Source organism: Geotrypetes seraphini, chromosome 3, assembly GCF_902459505.1.
Source record: "Geotrypetes seraphini chromosome 3, aGeoSer1.1, whole genome shotgun sequence".
NCBI classification, from domain to species: domain Eukaryota; kingdom Metazoa; phylum Chordata; class Amphibia; order Gymnophiona; family Dermophiidae; genus Geotrypetes; species Geotrypetes seraphini.
This window is the reverse complement of record NC_047086.1, coordinates 162,613,210-162,634,823: the sequence shown is the minus strand read 5'-3', so window position 1 is coordinate 162,634,823 and position 21,614 is coordinate 162,613,210. Positions and strand designations below refer to the sequence as shown.

The 21,614-nt window shown below is 39.6% G+C and overlaps 1 protein-coding gene across 5 annotated transcripts in view; it reads left to right on the top strand.

Annotated features, from left to right (window-relative positions):
• The window catches only part of NCOA7 (nuclear receptor coactivator 7), a 351,548-nt gene that overhangs the window by 205,750 nt on the left and 124,184 nt on the right, over nucleotides 1-21,614 (top strand). For all 5 annotated transcript variants that reach the window (XM_033936068.1, XM_033936069.1, XM_033936067.1 and 2 more), the window contains one exon: nucleotides 12,934-13,041. In XM_033936068.1, the coding sequence (XP_033791959.1) occupies nucleotides 12,934-13,041 (108 nt within the window). The remainder of the gene's footprint in view (nucleotides 1-12,933; nucleotides 13,042-21,614) is intronic.

Sequence of the window (21,614 nt, the reverse complement as noted above, 5' to 3'; positions counted from 1 at the left end):
TCGACGAGCGTGAATTCAAAACCTCGGCCTATGCAGATGATATACTATTATTCATTACACCATCATCAATGCCCCATCTAGTATCCACAATATCTGAATACGCCGCAGTGTCTGGTTATAAATTAAACAGGAGCAAATCTGAGATAATGTCGATAAACTGTCCAGCGACTGAATTTGAAGTCTCTAAATATGGTTTTCATTGGGTGGCCTCTTCCATGAAATATTTAGGTGTCTATTTTGGTCCCTCACTGGATGACACCATCCGTCTTAACGAGGAATACTTAATGGACACTCTCAAAACCAATATTAATAGATGGTCGCCACTGACGTTAACATGGTGGGGCAGACTTGAGTCTATAAAGATGATGCTGGCTCCCAAAGTCAACTACGTACTGAGCATGCTGCCTTTCTATCTTTCTTCGTCCTTCTATAAGCAGGTTGATTCCTTACTAACGAAATTCCTATGGAATAACAAACAACCACGCATAGCGCTCTCAAAATTAAAGGCACCCAGATCGCATGGAGGAGTAAATTTTCCTAGCTTCATTCATTATCATCAAGCATTTATTATGCGACAGTGGTCTGAAGGACACCACGGATCACGAGATCTTGATCCCCCCGCTTGGCTACACATGGAGAGAGCAATATATGGAGAACATCGGCTTTATTATCTAGCAGGCACAGATTTGACCAAACAGGATAAACGAGACCTCATATTACAGGCATATAAAAAGGCCATCACAGCTGTTGATTCCACTTTCTCAATGACATGGGAGCACTCCAATTTACATGCATTATAGAACAATGATAGATTCAAAATACAGAATGCGGTAATAGATTGGAAAATCTGGCAAAACCATAAAATATGGTCAGTACAGGATCTTATGAAAGATGGAGAGTGGTTATCATTTCAGGAGCTGACATCCAAGACTGGCCTGCCAAGCACTCAATACTACAGATGGGTTCAACTTACACATTGCATCAAGCACTCCCTACCTGGTGCTTTAAAGATGGCAGACTACTCTGGCTTAAATAACATCTTGGCTAAGATATTTACTACATCCTTACGGGCATCTATATGGTATAAAATATTACAGAAATCGTCTTTCAATGGTCCTATAGAACTTGAGACCAAATGGCAACATCAACTCAAGCTACCCTCTGACGCCATTGACTGGACCGAAATATGGTCATCTTTTTTAAAATCAATCAAGTCAGCATCCATACTTCAATCCATATTTTTTGTTTATCATAGAGCAACTTGGACACCTGTATTATCAAATAGAATAGATCCCAAAACATCTCCACTTTGCTGGCCCTTGAACACCTTCTCGTATCCTGCCCCATCATTCAACTATACTGGGACAAGGTATGGTCCACAATATGTACTATTCTGATCATTAAAGAGGATTTCTCATTCACTATCCTCCTATTAAGGACCCAGGCTCTATCAACACCATTAACCACAACTGAAGGCACTCTTCTGACTATAATGTTGTCAATAGCAATCCAAACGTTATTATACAACTGGAAAGATTTATCCAAAGCCAACTACCATACATGGTGGAATACGCTGTGCATCACAGCTAAATTTGAGAAAGTCTTTGCTGAAAAGAATGGAAACCTTACTCGCTTTTCCGATATATGGAAACCCATCTATGACTACACTGATAATTGACCTTTTGTACACTCTGGAACTACTTACACACAATGTTTTTTCCTCACATTCATTGATATCAGTGATATTGATATCACTCTGAGGCTCTATTTCTTTATTCATCCAAATGTTGAAGAAATTTCTACACTTTTAGTTTATTCATGATGCATTATTTGTCTTATGCTGATGAATGTACCCTGAATTGTACATTTCTTCTGAATGTTACTTTCCGATTTCTCATGTTTTGGTATGTATACCTCACAAAATTCAATAAAACTTGTGTTGAACTTAAAAAAAGAAATGGACCGAAGATATTGAAATGATTTTTAAGAATAGTAGGAGGCAAATTTTCTAGAGAGTTATTCCTTGGGTTTAGACACTGGGTTATAGCCTTCTGCGCATCAAGTGTAGGTAGACAGAAGTCAGAAAAAGAGCTGAAGGAAAGTGAATATTTGGGTAGAAGAGAAATAAGTGTTTTAAATATTGAACTGTTAACAAGTGTTGTTTGTACACCTTTGATCTTTTGGTCAAAATGTTCAGCAAGGGCTTGCGCTGTAGGTTGGTTTGAGTTAGGGCCAGATCTTCTAGCATACGGAGAGAGTGAGCAAACAATAGAATATAGCACAGAAGAGTTTTTTGCAATAGCTATACATTTGGCATAGTAGTTTTTCTTGGCTGCCTGTAATGATTTCTTATAAAAGGTAGCTTGTTCTTTGTATTTCTTTAATGTGGATGGGGAGCGTTTGCGTCTCCAGAGTCTTTCAGAGGAGCGTAGCTGATGGCGGAGGAAAGAGAGTTCCTGGCTGTACCATGATTTTTTAATTGAGGAGGAGGAGTTAGTGTGAGAATGAATGGGGGCCAAACAGTCTAGCATTTGTTGTGTTTTGCAGTACCAGGTTACGGATTGTTCATCGAGAGTGAGATTAGAAAATTCTTCTATGTGAAGTTCCAGATGAGTATACATCCCAGCGTACTGATAGAATTGAAAAATGAACATGCAGAGCTACGATTGTTAGCAATTTGTAATTTCTCTTTAAAATCCAGCATGGTACTGAATAGTGCTGCCCGATTCAGGAAAAAAATTTTTTGATTCGATTCAGCCTCCAGAGAGCGTGTGCTGCGGTGAGCGTGTAAAACACAAAGCCGCAACACTGGTCCACAGCTCTGATACAGCCTGAGGGCGAAGCGACAGCTAGCTTAACGTTGGCAAGAGGACTAGCAGAGACAGCAGGAATGACTGAGTGATAACGATTTTCACTGCTAACTTTCAGCACACCCTGCCCGGGATTTAAAGTTAAGTCCTTGTTTTTTTAAGAACTGTGAGCAATTTTTGGTTTAATAACAGGGCAGGAGGGGAGCATGAGCCAGTGAGGTTAATTCCCTTTCTAGTGTGATTGTTAAGGTGAATATTTAACAATCACACTAGAAAGGGAATTAACACACAGGGATCTGAGGCTCTGCCCCTTTGATAGTAACTAAAAGTGATTTAGGTGTTTAGGAGCTATTCACAGCAGATTAACACCTCTGAATAATTTGGACTAAGAATTTTGAAATTATTTTTGAGAAGGGTATTTTTTAAATAAGTATATGTTCTTTCTCATCTTGTATATAATTTTGGTAAATAGTGGGGTACCCCGGGGAGGTCTTTTGTTAGGACTGCTAATTAAATTTGCTGATGACACAAAGTTGTTCAAAATTGGTAAATAACAAGAGGGTTGTGAAACTGGAAGACTACCCCCCACCCTCCTTTACAAGTGTGGAAGAGGTTTTTAGCGCCAGCCGGCACGCAGAATGTTCTCTGCTGCTCCGACAGTCATAGAGTTCCTATGAGCGTCTGAGCAGTGCAGAGCATTCAGCATGCCAGCTGACACTATAAACCTCTTCTGCGCTTTGGTAAAAGGAGGGGGGACGACGACGATAGGTGTCAAATGGCAGATGACATGTTAGGAAGTGCAAAGTGATGTATATGGGAAAAAGGAACCCGAAATACAGCTACATGATCCAGGGTTCCACATTAGGAATCACAACCCAGGAAAAGGATCTAGATATCATCATTGAGGATACGTTGAAACCTCAGCTCAATATATGGCAGCAGCTAAGAAAGCAAACAGAATGTTAGGAATTATCAGGAAAGAAATGGGAAGCAAAGATGGGGTAGGGTGGTCTCTACGAACGTGAAGATGATGCGGTATACAAAACCTAAGGATTAGATTAGATTAGTTAGGACGCTGGTCTTTGACCAGAGGGCCGCCGCGTGAGCAGACTGCTGGGCACAATGGACCACTGGTCTGACCCAGCAGCGGCAATTCTTATGTTATAATGCCTTTGTATCGCTCCATGGTGCAGCCGCACCTCGAATACTGTGTGCAGTTCTGGCCGTAGTATCTCAAAAAAGATATTTAGCGGAATTGGAAAAGATATAGAGAAGGGCATTGAAAATGATAAAAGGGGTAGGACGACTTTGAGGCAAGTCTAAAAGTGGCTAGGGCTCTTCAGCCTAGAGAAGAGCCAGCTCAGGGGAGATATAAAGTACTGAACGGAGTGGAACAAGTAGATGTAAATCACTTGTTTACTCTTTCCAGAAATACTAGGACTAGGGCAGGGGTAGGCAATTCCGGTCCTCGAGAGCCAGAGCCAGGTCAGGTTTTCAGGATCTCCACAATGAATATGCATGAGATAGATTTGCATCTCAAGGAGGCAGTGCATGCAAATCCATCTCATACATATTCATTGTGGAGATCCTGAAAACCTGACCTGGCTCTGGCTCTCGAGGGCCAGAATTGCCTACCCCTGGACTAGGAGGTATGCAATGAGGCTACAAAGTAGAAGATTTTAAAACAAACTGGAGAAAATATTTCTTCACTTAACGTGTAATTAGACTGGAATTCGTTGCCGGAGAATGTGGTGAAGGCAGTGGTGTTTAAAAGAGGTTTGGATGATTTTCTAAACGAAAGGTTCATAAACAATTGTTAATATGGACTTGGGGAAATTCACTGCTTATTTCTAGGATAAGCATCATAAAATCTGTTTTACTGTTTGGGATCTTGCCAGGTATTTAAGACCTGGGTTGACTGCTGTTAGAAACTTGATGGACCTTCGTTCTGTCTCAGTATGACAACTCTTAAGTAGTACCTGATTTTTTTGTCAGTGTTCATCTAAGTGTCTTTTGAATTGTTAACTTTGCGTTACTGATCCATTGAAGTCTGTGAGTTGCACAGAATGGAGGTGACCAGGCAGCTATATAGAACACCGAGAAGATGACAAAAATGCTCATCAGCCCTACCATCTCACTACTGCGTATTACACCAGGATGTGACCAGAAATAAGTTTCTAAAATTGGATGTGGAGCCCATTGACTGCATTTATTGAGTCACAGTAACTGTCATGTACCTTTCCTTTTATCTGACTTCCTTACACATCCAGGGTGGGGGGAGGGGAATGTATTATTGTTTGCTATTCTTAATTTATCTATGTTATTGAAATTAAATATGTACTTCTACTTTTATTAGTTAAGGGGAGGAGGGGGGGAAATGATTGTTTTTCAAATTATTTGTGTATTTAAAGTGCGTTTCGTGAAGTGTTTTTGTTTAAATTCATTGTATTGCACTGTTAATATTTGAAAATTAATAAAGAATTTTAAAAAAAGTTTCTGAAATTGCTCAGGACTTTTTAGTCTTAAGGTTTAATAGTGATTAACGGCCTCTTTTACAAAGCCGTGCAGCAACAGCCCCGAAGCCCTTTAAATCTCTATTAAAATTTATTTATTTATAACAATGGTACAAGGTATATTTAAATAAGTGTTCTGACTCTTCTGCGGGGTCTCTGCCTTTCTAATAAACAGTGATATCAGACTTTTATTTGTATTATAATCATGAGCAACATTCATTTTCAGTCTGTTCTAGTTATCAACTTCATCATTTTTTTTAAGTTGTAGTGCTGTATATGAAATAATTTTGTATCAGGGAAATAAACATCTCAAGCCCTCTTTTTTGTGTAATTTATTTTTTGTAATCCTAATTCTCACTGTATTGAAGTGCCTTCAGTTCCAGCTAGTACAGATTAGTGAAGGGATACTGTTCTCTCTTGTGGCTGGAGAATGAGGTGCTTTCATATCATTAAGCAGGGGATAAAGTAGATCCTCCCACAGGCCCACAAAATTGACATTTCAAAATCTTAAGACTAGGATTTGGCAGGAACGAAGCTGCTGAAAGAATTAACTAAAGCCGTTAGGTATGATTAATATTCAGGAACAAAAGTAGCTGCATAAACAGTGCTACTGATTTATTGAATTTTTGTTCTTTACAGTTTATATCTGATGTTCTCCTCAGAGTGAGTTACAATACATACAAAATGGTAGAGTTTATCCTCTCCCCCGGTGTGAGAGTGTTTTCTCCAATGGAGAGATGGCTCCAGACATGAGAAGAGACAGCAGAGGTCAGAAATGTGATTGTTTATTAATAAGCCAGAGTCCATGGTAACTCCAAGACTTCTGGCCAGCTCAGAAAGGGGTAGAGGGAAAGAAGAGTTGATCATGGGGAAAACTAGAAGACAAGAAATTGGGAGATACAGATTAAAATAGAATCTTGAGTTTGGAGTGGGCACAAAAGAAAGACATGAGGATAACTGGTAGGAGGCTTCTGACTCACAAAATTCTCTTTGCATCCGTTTCCACTTGGAAAGGTTAGAGTTGTTGCCAATTGATGTGTATCAGGCTGGTATCTTCATTACCAAGTAGATTTGCAAACATGTCCTACTCACTATAGGGGTCTTTTACTAAGGTGCACTAGCTGATTTAGCGCGCACTAAATGCTAATAACATAGTAACATAGTAGATGACGGCAGATAAAGACCCGAATGGTCCATCCAGTCTGCCCAACCTGATTCAATTTAAATTATTTCTTCTTAGCTATTTCTGGGCAAGAATCCAAAGCTCTACCCGGTATTGTGCTTGGGTTCCTACTGCCGAAATCTCCTTCAAAACCTACTCCATCCCATCTAAACCCTCCCAGCCATTGAAGCCCTCTCCAGCCCATCCTCCCCCAAACGGCCATATATAGACACAGACCGTGCAAGTCCGCCCAGTATTGGCCTTAGTTCAATATTTAATATTATTTTCTGATTCTAATGCGCCCATTATATTCTATGCATATAATATAACTAGACAGGTTTTTAATTTAAATATACTGTATTTTTATTAAATAATGCAAATCTTAACACTATATTATACACTAAACATAAATGAATCCATATTTCACTTTCAGTTACTAAAATCTGTATTATCCCACAATACAGTGGAGGAAGACCTGGAGCTTGTACTCAGTCCATTCACAAGCCTTTTCTGATGAAAATAAAGCTGTTCCACATCACAGTCTGTGTGTATTATTTCATTTCTCCAGTGTTCTCCAATGTTCCAACAAGCATATATTGATTCTTAGACAAAGCTGTTATAATGCCTGGATACAGTCTGAATTGGAGTGAGAAGGCATTATAACAGCTTTGTCTAAGAATCAATACACTTCTCCCTCCGTATCCACGGGGGTTAGGTGCAGAGCCAGACCGCGAAGTGTGAAAAACCGCAAACAACTTTTCGGCCTGCTCTGACCCACCCCACCTCCCTCCTGCATCCCCTGAACTTTACCTGGTGGTCTAGCACTAGACTACCAGATAAGGTTCCGGGGAGGCTCAGACGGCTAAAAAATAGCCCAAAAAAGGAAATTCTTTAAAGAAAAAAAAATTGCAACTAACCAAATCCGCGGATACTGAAACCATGGATTCAGAGGGAGAAGTGTATAAGCTTGTTGGAACATTGGAGAATACTGAAGAAATGAAATAATACACACAGACTGTGATGTAATACAGATTTTAGTAACTGAAAGTGAAATATGGATTCATTTATGTTTAATGTATAATATAGTGTTAAGATTTGTGTTATTTAATAAAAATACAGTATATTTAAATAAAAAAACCTGTCTAGTTATATGTATTAAATACTTTTTGAGATAGGTAATTTGGTTAATTGTACCCTGCTTTGTAATGTCTGTATTCTATGGGCGCCTTAGCATTTAGTGCGTGCTAAATCGGCTAGCGTACCTTAGTAAAAGACCCCTTATATGAGGTGCCAAAACACGGTGGTGTCAAGTGGACTTGATATTAATAAACCTTTTTGCACCAGTCATATTATCCATCTTCTTGGCATCTCACTTCTGTTTGTTGTTTGCTGCTGCACAACTGTGAGGTTTGCATCTACTATCTGGTCAGTACTAGAGTGGTCTGGGGTGGAGCTGAGGTGGATCCAGAAGTTGTCCAAGCACTACAGATATTCACTGCTAGTGCCTGAATAGCTAACTGAGCATTCATTCATTCACAAATTGGTGACTTGCCTTATCGCCATGGTTCAAGGCAAGGCACAGTAAGCACATCAAGTACATATACACAATCACAATAGCACATACATAAAACAAACAAATTTAAAACCCATCCAAACATAGAGGCTAGCTCTGTGGATGCCCGTGGGTGATGAGCACCTCCAATATTGAGCAAAGCACCTTCATTGTAAACCGGGAGGGGTAATTTGTATTGTGTTTGGCCCCCATAGTCATTGTGAAATGTTGGTGCCTTTGCCTTTGTCTACCGCCAACAAGAAAGTCCATGTAAAGATCAACAATGAAGAAATAGAAATAGTTGACAGCTTAATTTTTCTTGGGTCCCTCATTGATCACAGTGGTGGTTCGACAGCAGAGATCAAGCGTCGATTAGCACTGGGGCATGCAGCCATGGTGAGCATGGAAGTTCAAGAACATCTCAGTCACCATCAAACAAAGACTGATTGCTGCCATTGTGTTCCCAATTGTGACATATGGCTGTGAGACATGGACATTCATGAAAGCAGATAGAAGAAAAATTGACACCTTTGAGCCGGGGTGCTTGAAAACACTTCTATGAATCCCATGGACAGCTAGGATCACCAGCAAAGATGTTCTTGATCATATAAACCCAGAGTTGTCCGTGGAAGGCAAGATTATCAGACAGAAACTGACCTATTTTGTATATGTGATAGGGACGACTCGGAATGGTCAGTGGTAAAAGGAAGCAGTAGAGACTAAAGGCCCGTTGGCTGGATACCATCAAGAATGACATGAGAATGAACATCAAGAAATTGAAAGAAGCCATTGAAAACGGAAGCATGGCAAGGACTGGCCTACAGAGCAAGGGTCGGATATAACTGAATGGATAGTAGTAGTAGTTGCATCTAAGCAGACAATCAGAAAAACCAGATAACAAATCGAACTCTAAAATATGCTCCACCCATCACTGAAATACCTGTCTAAAGACACCTGCAAAACATATTTACATCATAGAAACATAGAAACATAGAAATTGACGGCAGAAAAGGGCCATAGCCCATCGCCATAGCCCATCGAGTATGCCCATACCAATGACCCTGATTCTTACTCCCCTATAGATCCCACATGAATATCCCATTTCTTCTTAAAATCTGACACGCTGTTGGCCTCAATCACCTGCTGAGGCAGCTCGTTCCAATGATCGACCACCCGTTCGGTGAAGAAGTACTTCCTAGCATCACCTTGAAATTTCCCTCCCCTGATTTTCAGCGAGTGTCCTCTGGTTACCGAGGGCCCTGTAAGACTGAAGATATCATATTTCACCTCTATACGCCCCGTGATATATTTAAAGGTCTCAATCATGTCCCCCCTCTCTCTTCGCTCCTCCAGTGAGTACATCCGCAGTTTTTTTAACCTTTCTTCATACGTGAGATCCCTGAGCCCCAAGACCATCCTGGTAGCCATTCGCTGAACCGACTCAATTCTCAAAACATCTTTCCGGTAGTGTGGTCTCCAGAATTGAACACAATACTCGAGATGAGGTCTCACCATGGATCTGTACAGTGGCATAATGACTTCAGGTTTTCTGCTGACAAAACCCCTACGGATGCAGCCCATCATTTGTCTTGCACTATATGCATACAGGGGACACACGGAAGCCCAGATGTTCAATCCTGGGCCATGTCTAGGCTCCAGCATTGAATATACAGGCAAGTCATGTCACTTGGAAGTTAACCTGGTACCCGCCATTTCTCAGATTGGTGCTCAGTTACCCCTTGTTTTGACACCTAATTTGTGGCACACTATAATATAATTAGGGGGATAATGCACAATTTTGGTGGCTTGTTATAGTAGCAATTTTGTAAACCACCTTTGCCAGTAAAAGGCATTTCTTAAAATTGCCCCAGAATATTCACACTAGCCAGTGGCGTGCCCAGCTTGCTGGTTACCCGGGGCGGAATACTCCCCTCCTCCAATCAGAGCACCCCTCTCCTCTAGGTCAGGGGTAGGCAATTCCGGTCCTCAAAAGCCGGAGCCAGGTTAGGTTTTCAGGATATCTACAATAAATATGCATAAGATAGATTTGCATCTCAATGAGGCAGTGCATTCAAATCCATCTCGTACATATTCATTGTGGATATCCTGAAAACCTGACCTGGCTCAGGCTCTCGAGGACCGGAATTGCCAACCCCTGCTCTAGACAGTAGGTGGATGCGTGCAGTGGTCATGAGGCCATGGTTCACATGTGCATCACCATTTGTTCTGCTGGTCCCCTGGAACAGGAAGTTGTCATTGGAGGGGTGTGGGCCGGCAAAGCCAATGACCACGTGCACGCGGATCATGGCCCTGTGGCTCCTCCAGTACCCCCCGACTCTCTGCAGAGATTGACTACTCCCACTGCCCTGCCCTTGGTACACTTAAGACATAATTTTACACCATATTATATATATATATATATATATACTATATATATATTATATTATATATATATATATACTAGGGTTTATATATATAGTATATATATATATATACTAGGGTTTAAGCCCGTTATATTAACGGGTGCTTGCTAAAGTAAATGTCTGGTTTTTTTTTCTTTGTCTCTCTCTCCTTGGACGCTGTCTGTTTGTCATTCTTTCTGTCTGTGTCTCTCCCTGGCCCCCTGTTTGTCTGTATCTCTGTTGCACCATGCCTGCCTGTCTCTCCGTGGCCCCCTTCTGTTCCCCCCTCCCAGAGCAAAGCATGATTGCTGTCTGCCCCCTGCATACCCCTCCCCCTAAAGCAGCCCCCTTTCCCTCTCCCCCTGGCCCCTGTTGTGCCATGCCTGCCTGCTCTGTGGCCCCTTCTGTTCTCCCCCTCCCAGAGCAAAGCATGATTGCTGTTTGCCCCCCAGCACACCCCTCCCCCCAAAGCAGCCCCCTTTCCCTCTCTCCCTGGCCCCCTGTTGTGCCATGCCTCCCCCTGTTGTGCATGCATGTACTTACCCTCCCGGCATCCTGGTGTCTTCTGGCCCACCGGCACGAACCGCTACTGCCGCTGCTGCTCCTCTTCAAAGCAACCTGCTGAGGTTCACCGGCTGGCTGTAGCAAACCTCGCAGGATCAGAGGGATCGTGCTACCAAGGTGGAGAGCGGCCTGCAAGGTTCGCTACAGCCGGCTGGCGAACCTCAGCAGGCTGCTTTGAAGAGGAGCAGCAGCGGCAGCAGTTGGTGAGTAAGGGCGGGAGGGAGGAGTCGCCGGCGTGTTCCCTGCCTCCGTGTTCAGAAATGGAATTCGGCATGGAGGCAGACACCATGGTGGCAGGGAACACGCCGTCCTAAGAGTGCATGCGCGCCTAGGGTTTTATTATAGAGGATGTGTGTGTGTGTCAGCCATTTTTGATCACGGCTCTGTACAGGGCAGGAGCATAGGAAGATCGCTCTTGTCCAGCTGCACTGCTGGACCACCAGAATTGAAAAGTAAGGTGTGGAGAGGTCTGGGAGAAGAGACTCACGAATAACCAAAAGTGCCAAACCCATGAATATGGAGGGGGAGTGTATACAATACAATACTGTCTTATATACTGCAATTTTCATTTATCTAAGTGTATTTACAGAGTAAGAGAAAATTTCACAGAACAACTGATGATATGAGTGCATGACATCTTGTGGAGCATAATTGAGAGCCCATGATTATTTGGTACTGTTTGATTGAGTTATGATCAGTGTAATCGCAGAAGAGCACATAGATCCATATCTAGCATGTTCATGCTAATATTCTAAATATTTTTGTGTGAACTGATACGTTTATGTTAGTGTTTACTTGGAGAATTACCCCTAATACATAAAGTTTTTGTCAAGGACAGAAGTTCAGTGGAACTTGGACACAATTATGAGATCTAATGTATGTATATATTATAAAAGTAATTCTTACATCCCAAACCCTGTTTAATAGGATTATTTGGACCTCAGTGGCGTCACTCCATAAATACAATTTTATCAGGGAGATTTGGCAGCCTTGAAGGACCACTCAGGTCTTTTTCTGCCGTCATTTACTATGTAATCCTCATTGGTTCCATAGATCTTCAATTTTATTATCTCTAATTTTTTTAATGCATTTTTCTATTTTTTGACTTAAACAGTTTGGTTTTTTTTTTTGATTTTTCAAATGTATACATTGTCAAGTTCAAAATATCAATAAAGAAAGTTAAAAAAAAAAAAATGATAAAGAAACACTCATCTATATTTAACACAGCCAGGGGACGACTTCTCCAACATGGCTAATGCTTCGCAAAAGCTGTTTCAAGGAATGCCCCTTAAGTGGCCTGTCTCTTAGCAGCCAAGACTTAGGGCTTCTTAGTTTTTGGCCAGCGCAGGAGTTAGCGCGTGATGAAAAGTTGCGCGCGTTAACCCCGCTAGCATAAGAACATAAGCATAAGAACATAAGCAATGCCTCTGCTGGATCAGACCTGAGGTCCATCGTGCCCAGCAGCCCGCTCACGCGGCGGCCCAACAGGTCCAGGACCTGTGCAGTGATCCTCTATTTATACCCTTCTATCCCCCTTTCCAGCAGGAAATTGTCCAATCCTTTCTTAAACCCCCAATACCATACTCTGCCCTTAGTAAAAGGAGCCCTTAGTTTTATAAGAGCTTTTTTTCTGCATGTAAGTCAAGCTTTATAAAATGATCTCCATTGTATGTATTTACATTGCCCTCAGCCTTAGTAATTTGTTCATAAGTTGAGTGATTTCAATGTAAGCTGTCCTTTCTCAGAGTGGTATAGAAACCAAACTCCAATGTTCACTTTGTACGATATGGAAGGATGCTGAATACCTTCCTTCCTGTTTACAAAGAGAAACCTGGATGTGTCTCTTACCTTTTGGTTGTTAGCAATGACTCCAGCAGGTATACACCAACTTGTGAGTTTAGCTAAAACTGCTTTTTTCCTTCCTTTTCAGGCAGAAGGTTCTGATACCCTAAACAGCATTGCACTGAAATTTAACATTACACCTAATAAACTTGTGGTAATCAACAAGCTATTCACACAGACGATTGTTCCAGGACAGGTAATGTACTCTCTCCAGCATCAGTTCCGTAGATCTTTTTGTGCTCCTTTACTATTGATGGTTATTGTATATTAGTGCACAAATAATATAGGATAAACTGCTCCAGTTTTTCTGCTATAAGAGGGTAAAATGTCACATTTAAATAATTGAAAACTTGAAATGGAGTGGCATAGTTCACACCTATCGTCAGAGGGTAATTTTCAACCCAATGAGGCGCTTGCAAATACCTTATAATTTTCAAAATTTGATAGCCGCCAAAAAGCAGATACTTTGTATACACATATTTTTTATACCTGTGAAGATGTACACGAGAGGCTTTCATAATGAAACTTTTGTGTCTTCTATGTTAATGCAAGTGGTTTCTAAACAGTGGGTCACATCCCCAAATGGGGTTGCAACATCCTTGTGTGGAGTTGCTAGCATGTCTGCATAGGAGAAATAAAAATATTGCTCTGTGACTAGTAAATATACATAGAAAAGTGTGGACTTGCTAATGGGCAGGTATATAGAGATGCAGAGTACAGAGTCAGTGCTCTCCATTGCTGTCTCTCCGCACACTATTCCTGCCAGTAACCACTTGAAAAGGACCAGGCAAACACCACTGATCATCGCCAGACCAAGCCTACATTCACTCACTTCAGCACAAAACATTCAGCTGTTCTCTCCCACACCTTGACACAGATCTCCACCAACATTTTCTCTCCGTTACCTCCATTACCACTTAGTGCAACTGTTCCTGTGCTGTCCCCACTCCATGCTGATTGTAAGAGCTAGCCACTGAATAGAGGAAAAGATGGACTGAGGCATCTCCAATCAAAAAGAGCTCTTGGTTTTGAAAAGGGAAATGACAAGGAAGTGAGGGGTGGTTGAGTGAGACGGGTTGAGCTTGGAAAGAAAAATAGGGTGTCAGTCTTGGACTTGGGAATCATTAATGAGTGATTAATGCCCAGATTCTCTAACGTCACTGTGCATTGTGCATTTAATGATGGTGCTAAACCATTCGTTAAAGATAATCTAATCTGAGATTTCTGAGTTGCACTATGCCTAACCAGGTTCAAGGTGACTTCCAATGCTAATTAAATGGAAACAATTTAAAGAAAATACAAAAAGCTCTTAGAAGTACATGATAATACAGGTGTGAGGGGGTAATACAATCGGAGAGTTATGTGAGTGAGGGAAGCTAAGAGTAGCGATTCACAGTATGCAATTTCTAGAGACACAAACTAGTGCCAACCAAGAAAGGTGAAGAGAGTATATTCTTGAAGCTTTGTGGTAATGATTGACTGTTATAGTCCATTCTCTGGTGAATGAGCTGTGTATTCGGACCAGTGCAGGATATGGGGTGACGGGGCAACTGGTCAGTTTTCTTGGGTAGAAATGGTGTCAAAGAGATGAGTCTTGAGTGTCTTTCGGGAAGTGAGGTAGTTCAGTTCGGATCTAATGGCTGTGGGGAGGTTGTTCCAAAGCTTTAACATAACAATCAGCTTATATACCGCAGGACCGTGAAGCTCTATGCTGTTCACAAAAGATGAAATTGGATATGCTTTTAAATGCTTTATGCCGACATATGTAAACATATGATGTTGAAGGCATGTTTGTGCTTGAGGCCTTTTGTTAAGGGATAGTTAAACTGAAGTTTGTTGAGATATCTGTTCAAGGTGGGCCATAAGGGGTTGAATAAGTCTATGAGTTGCATTGTAGAATTTCCATAGAGGATGCGGAAGATTATACATGATATCTTGAAGTTTATTCTCAGCTGTCTCATGATGAAGAAAGTTTTCCTCCAGAGACTCGAGACTTGTTGTTCGAGAGATAGGGTCTAGTACAGGGGTGGGCAACTCCGGTCCTCGAGGGCCAGAATCCAGTTGGGTTTTCAGGATTTCCCCAATGAATATGCATGAGATCTATTTGCATGCGCTGCTTTCAATGCATATTCATTGGGGAAATCCTGAAAACCCAACTGGATTCTGGCCCTCGAAGACCGGAGTTGCCCATCCCTGGTCTAGTATGACACCCAGTACTTTGGATGACACTTCTATGTCTATTCTTTCTCCAGTAGGGAGTGCAACATTTTTGGATGCAGTATGTAGAGGAGAATGGAACCAAAGGGTTTTGGTTTTAGTCACATTCAGCTTGAGTTTGTTGATTTTGGCCTACGATTGTATTTTCTTGATGTTGTCAGCAATTTTGTTTGAAGCATCTATTTGGTTGTCTGTTAAGGGGATAAGGAGAACGATGTCGTCAGCATATGATTATCAGGTTTTCATTGTTGTCCAAGGGAGCTCATGAAAAGGTTCAACAGTATGGGGAAAAGGGGAGAATCCTGAGGTAATAATAATTATTTTATTTTTATATACCACCCTACCTCATAGTTCTAGGCGGTTCACATACAGTACTAAAAATATACAAAAAGTGAATAAAAGTACGAAATCTAAAAACAACTAAAATTGTACAATAATTGAATAAAATGCATTTGCGAAAATAGATAGATATTCCTTAAAAAGTACAACTGTAAAATTAATGTGCAAATTTCCAATCCATATTCTGAAACATCAATTTACAAACTTTTTGAATAAATCAGTTTTCAATAGTTTCCTAAAGGACATGTATGAATGGGCCTGAGAAATTATAGAACTTAGCCATGAGTCCATTTTACCTGCCTGAAAACCAAGCAAGAATCTCTTGTAACGACAAGGCTTAATAATCGGGAAAACAAATAAATATTGCCCTCGAGTTATTCTTTTAGGTTTATATCTCCGCCGAAAGCTGCTCAGTTGTTGGAGCAACTCCATTTTTGCAGACAAGGAGTTCTCTGTTCCGTAGAAAATCATTGAACATCTTAAGTGTGGTGCCTGTGATTTTTATGTCTGCAATTTTTTTTAAGACAAGCTGGTGGTTTCCTAAATTGAAAGCTGCAGATATGGATCCAAGATGGCCGCAACTTATTAACTGCTGCTCAGACGCCTGGAATCTTGCTCTTACCTGCGATAAGAAATGCCAAAAAGGAGGGGGAAAAGTGCTGGTGCTGCCTCCCGACGCTCAGTACCCCCGTCGGCTACAATTGATGAATTTCTACGGCGATTGCAACGGGAACCAGGATCGCCAGGGACATCACCTCTGGGAACGCCGCTGGAGAGTATCGCAGTGACGAGTTCCCTAGGGCCCGACATCTCTCTGAGCCCTGACGAACGGACGCCACCCCACCAGCCACAACCACAGGCAGCCAGCTCACCGCGAGAGTCGAGTGTATCCGGTCAGGAAGTTCACTCCTCTCGAGAGGCAAGCATGCAGGAGGGCTCGTTGAATGGGACATCTTTGCCTGTAACCGGGACACCAAGTGCTGGAGGAGGACAAGGCTTCACGGAGGTAAATCAGATCCAAGAACAGACTCTAATCACACAACTACAATCATTTTCAGTGGTAAAACCCCCACAAGTCACATTAGAATCTCTTTGGGACTTGGTAGTTAATTTGGGGAACACTTTAAATCCTCAAATAAAAAATTTGGACACAGAAATAAAAATTCAGAAAGAAGACATTAATACCTTAAAACAAGATGTATCTTTATTAAAGCAGGAAACCAATAAAGAACTAATAACTGTTAAACAAAATCAAGACCTATTGGTTAAAGATAATATAATCATGAGGAGAAAATTAGAAGCTTTGGAGAACAATACTCGGGCTAATAACCTGCGGATTGTAAATTTTCCTAAGATTTTATCAGTTTCCCCTCGAGATATGATAAAGCGATATTTTATAGAGATTCTCAAGATACCTGAAAATTCTCTACCTCCCCTTACAAGGGCTTATTATCTTCCTGTTAAAGCACAAACTCTTCAAAAAGAAAAAGATGAAGGACCTCAGGAACATCCATTGGATATTTCTGCTATATTGGAACAATCGGACAGAGAAGTGGCTACGCCAGCCACTTTTCTGCTGACTGTGGCTTTGGCTCCAGACAAGGACTGGATCCTGAATCTTTACTTCAAGAATAGATCCAAGGATTTCCTGGGTCTCCATATTCAAATTTTTCCAGATGTCTCAAGAGAGACTCAAAAAAGGGGGGGGCGTGGCTTGGACGCGAACGATGACGGTTGGATAAAGAAAGAGCTCCGTACAGACAAGCTTAAATTTCAGAAAAACTACAAAAAAAAAACGTTCTTGATGGCATAATAAATTGGAGTTTGCCTCTTTGATTGGGTCGGAGAGATATTTGAAGGAGAAATTCGGGAGAAAAAGGTGCCGTTTTTGTTTGTTTCCTGAGAGGCGAGGTGAAGGGCTGAATCCGTCTCAGCGGCTTTTCAGTGTTGCCAGGGAGGGCTGGTCCGGTACGTCGTGAGGCCAGGGAGGCTTTCCTTCCCCTCCTCTTTGGCAAGATTAAAGCTCTCCGGCGTAGAGCGCAGGAGGAAAGATTTCCCGAAGGTGGGATTTTGCAGGCGGTTGCTCGGTGCACCACGACCGCGGCCATCTTGGATCGGAAAAAAAAAAAATAAATTTAAATAGTCTGGGACTGCCGGTGAGCTGCCTAGTGATAGGGATAAAGGTTTTTAAAAAAAATGCCTGATGCCTGTCAAACTAGGGAAATGGGCTGCTTTGAAATAGCTGTCCTCTGCTGAAGATGAGGTGAGGTCTACAGTGAAATCTACTTGGCAACGGTTTTTTTATTTCCTTGCTGCTAACTTCAAAATAAACTGTGAAGGATCAGTATAAATGTCAATCTCTGCTGCTGTAATTGAAGAGATTCAGATATAGGAGATTGTAGGTTTTTGGGCTCTGAGAAAAGGACAAATAAAAGGATTGGTAATTTCTTTGACCTGAAGAAAAAGTGACATTAAGGCAGTTGAGAGACACTGAAATACATATACATGCACATTGAAAGATTAAAGTAAATATACTGCATGGAATATTGCTCTCCTCGGTAAAGGCTGCGATTGGGCTTGTAAGAGGAGAGCCAGAAAGGAAGGCTGCAAAATTTTTTCAGCTGAGGCTGGATGCCAACAAAGAGTTTGCAATAGAGCCTAAGACAAATAACTTACAGTTGCTTTAAGAATACTGTAAAAAAAAAAAGGGGCGTGGCTTGGACGAATGGTTGGATAAACGAATAGCTCCTTACATGCAAATATATTAAAAAGAATTACTACCAAATATTTTAAAGAAACTAAAATATATATTGAAACATGACTTCAACTAAACAAAATAAAACTGACTTGGGAGCTGGAACATCGGGAAGCAATAAGAGGTCGAAACCTGAGCCAGGTACACCCTCTAAAATCCCATTACCAACAGAAAAAAATATGGATGTTATGGAAGAACTAAGACAAATAAAAGAAATTGTCTTAGATAGTAACAAAAAACTACAAAAAGCAATGGAAGATGCTGCAATTCTAACTAAAAGAGTGGACATCACAGAAAATAGAATTTCAACATTAGAAGATATTACAGAACAATTAAATACAGATATGAATCATAGTAAAATCATATGGAAAGAAATAACAGAGATAAAAAAAAATCTTGAAGACAGCCGGAATCGTGAAAGACGGAATAATTTAAGAATAATCGGATTACCTGAAGGAGTGGAAAAGAATGATCCGATTGCATTTCTTGAAAAATTTCTACCTAAAATACTACCACTGAAATTTAAAACGGAACTGGAAATTGAAAGAGCTCATAGGATTCCAACACAAAGAAATAACACTCAAACAGGTCCAAGAACTTTAATTTTCAAACTTTTAAGACATCAACAAGCAATTGAAATATGCCAAATAGCCAAGGAAATCAAAAATCTTAAATGCCAAGATTCAAAAATATACATTGTCCCGGACTTTGCAAAAGAAACAGCAACAAGAAGAAAACAATTCTTAGACATGAGACCACAACTAAGATCTCTAGGAGCTAGATTTGGGCTCCTTTACCCGGCAATTATGAAGGTTACCATTGCTAACAAAACGCAAAACTTTACGGATCCAAAAAAACTACAGGAATTTATAAATCAACTGGAGCAACCTATGACAATCTAAAGAACAATTAATGAGTTCATACTAAAGACTATTGACGGTTAAAGATAGATCAGAACGGAAAGCAATGGAAAAAGAACACACAAGGATCGAATTAAAGACTTAAACAACTTGCAACATTCTCCATGGAAAACAAGAAAACTGAAAAATACAAAAAAAAAAAAAAAAATTCTAGAATTTTACTCAGAATAAATAGAATAAACTTACTGGAAGGAACGAAAATGAATTGAAACACATCTCCGAACTCAAATGATGACGAAGAAAGTTTTTTCAACAAACTTAAAGATGTACTGATTGAATGAGAAATTTTGAAAGCGGAGTAATAATAAGAAAGAGAATCATCCTTCAATCACAGAGAAGATTATAAAAAAATAAGATGAAGTGATTGGTTTGCTATATTTCCGGTTGAAGGTGGTACTTCGGGTTTAATTTTGCGTTTCAGATACATTAAAATGCGTTTTAAATATGAAATATATGAAAAGAATGTATCTGGGACGCAAAAATTGCCTGAAAAATTTTTTAAATATATATATCTCAAATTTTATGTTCTTTTATTTATTAAGTTGAATTTTAGTACCCACAATTATTCAACCTGGCAATCCTCTATGGGAGATAAAGGAAGAGTTTTTGGCACAGGACTTCACTCTCGTCTGCACAGGCCTCAGATACTTTAAAATCATAGATATCTAGAGAGTATGCTATTGAGACAGAACTTACAAGAACACTGATGGGAGTGTTAGCTTCTCTTAATTGACAACTCTCTCGTGAAACAGAAGAAAATAATGAGTATAAGAGATGAGGGGATTCCTGTGCTGAAGACTCTTGTTACAGTTCTGAGGAAAGAGGCTAAATTGGAAAGCTTTTTAAAGTAAAAATAATATACCACCTGAAAAGAATTGAATTATAATTGAAATGTTCTTAGATATAAGTGATTTAATATAATCATTCTTATGGATTTAAAGACATACAAATACAGAAAATAATCTTTCAATACATAAGAATGAAAAACTTTTTACTTATTCTTATAATTAATAATAAAATAAGAGAAAATATACAGAAATAGAGAAAAAATGGTAGTACTTTAGATAATTATTAATAGCTTGTCGGAGTTATCTAAATCTAACCTCAACCTGCGTATCCAAGTTTTCGTAATTAATAAGGGGGGGAAGGGAGGGATAAGAGGGATGGGAGGGAATAAAAGGGAAATATATAATATAATCATGGGAATAAAGGAAAAAAGAGAAAAGAAATACTTAAAACATTGGGAAAATATACATAATTTAATACCTGAAAATTTAAAAATAAATGGATATTAAAATTATGTCTTTAAATGTTAACGGTCTAAATCATATGATAAAAAGGAAAAAAGCACTATCATTTTTAAAAAGGCAAGATGCAGATATATGCCTTATACAAGAGACCCACCTCTCACATATAGAATCTAAAAAGCTAGAAGGAGGCTGGGTCAAACAGTGTTTTTTCTCACCAGCTATAGGGAAAAAAGCAGGTGTTGCTATTTTAATTAATAAAAAATGCTCTGCTTCATTTAAACTAAAAGCTTCAGACATTCATGGAAGATGGATAATGGTGGAAATGAATATGGGAAATACTACCATGACGTTAATCAATATATACGCCCCTAATTCGAACCAAAATGAATTCTTTAAAACTCTTCAACAACTGATCATACCACTGGCTACTTCAAATCTTATAGTAGCAGGGGACTTCAATGCTGTAATGGATCCTTTATTAGATAAAAACCCAAGTAGAGTTATGAAATCTATGGGACTAGATAATTTGATTCAATCTTGTGATTTAATAGATATATGGAGAATACTTCATTTTGATGGTCGGGAATTTTCTTTCTGTTCTCATGTTCACAATTCCTTTTCAAGAATAGATTATATCTTTACTTCAAATCATCTTGCACATCAAGTGACACAAGCAGCCATTGATCCAATTATTCTATCTGACCATGGTGGAGTGTGGATCAAAATTAAAACTACAGATCAAAATAATAACAGACCAATTTGGAAAATGGATAATACACTGTTGGTTGACCAAAACTTTTGTGAAAATCTTCTAACAAAAATGAAATAATTTTTTCAAATAAACGATAATGATGATATTAACAGAGAAACTTTATGGGATGCTTTTAAGGCATCAATTAGAGGACAAATAATTTCTTATTCGGCTTTTCTAAAAAAAACAAATTAAAAAACAATTTTTAATCTTAGAAAAAGAGATTAAAAATTTAGAATCAAAACTTATAGAAAAATGGGAATATTCTATTCAACAAGAATTATTAAAATTAAAAGGTAAATATAATGAGATCTCATCTAAGATGATTAGGAAAGATTTATTTTCTCAACAAACATTGTACTATGGTAATTCAAACAAATCAGGAAGAATATTGGCAAATTATCTTAAAGCGAAAAAAAGAAAAACAAAATTAATAGCAATAAAAGATGAAAATGGAAATACATATACACAAATTGAACCTATTTTAAAACAATTCTTAAAATTTTATAAATCTCTTTATTCTTCCGAAAATTATCT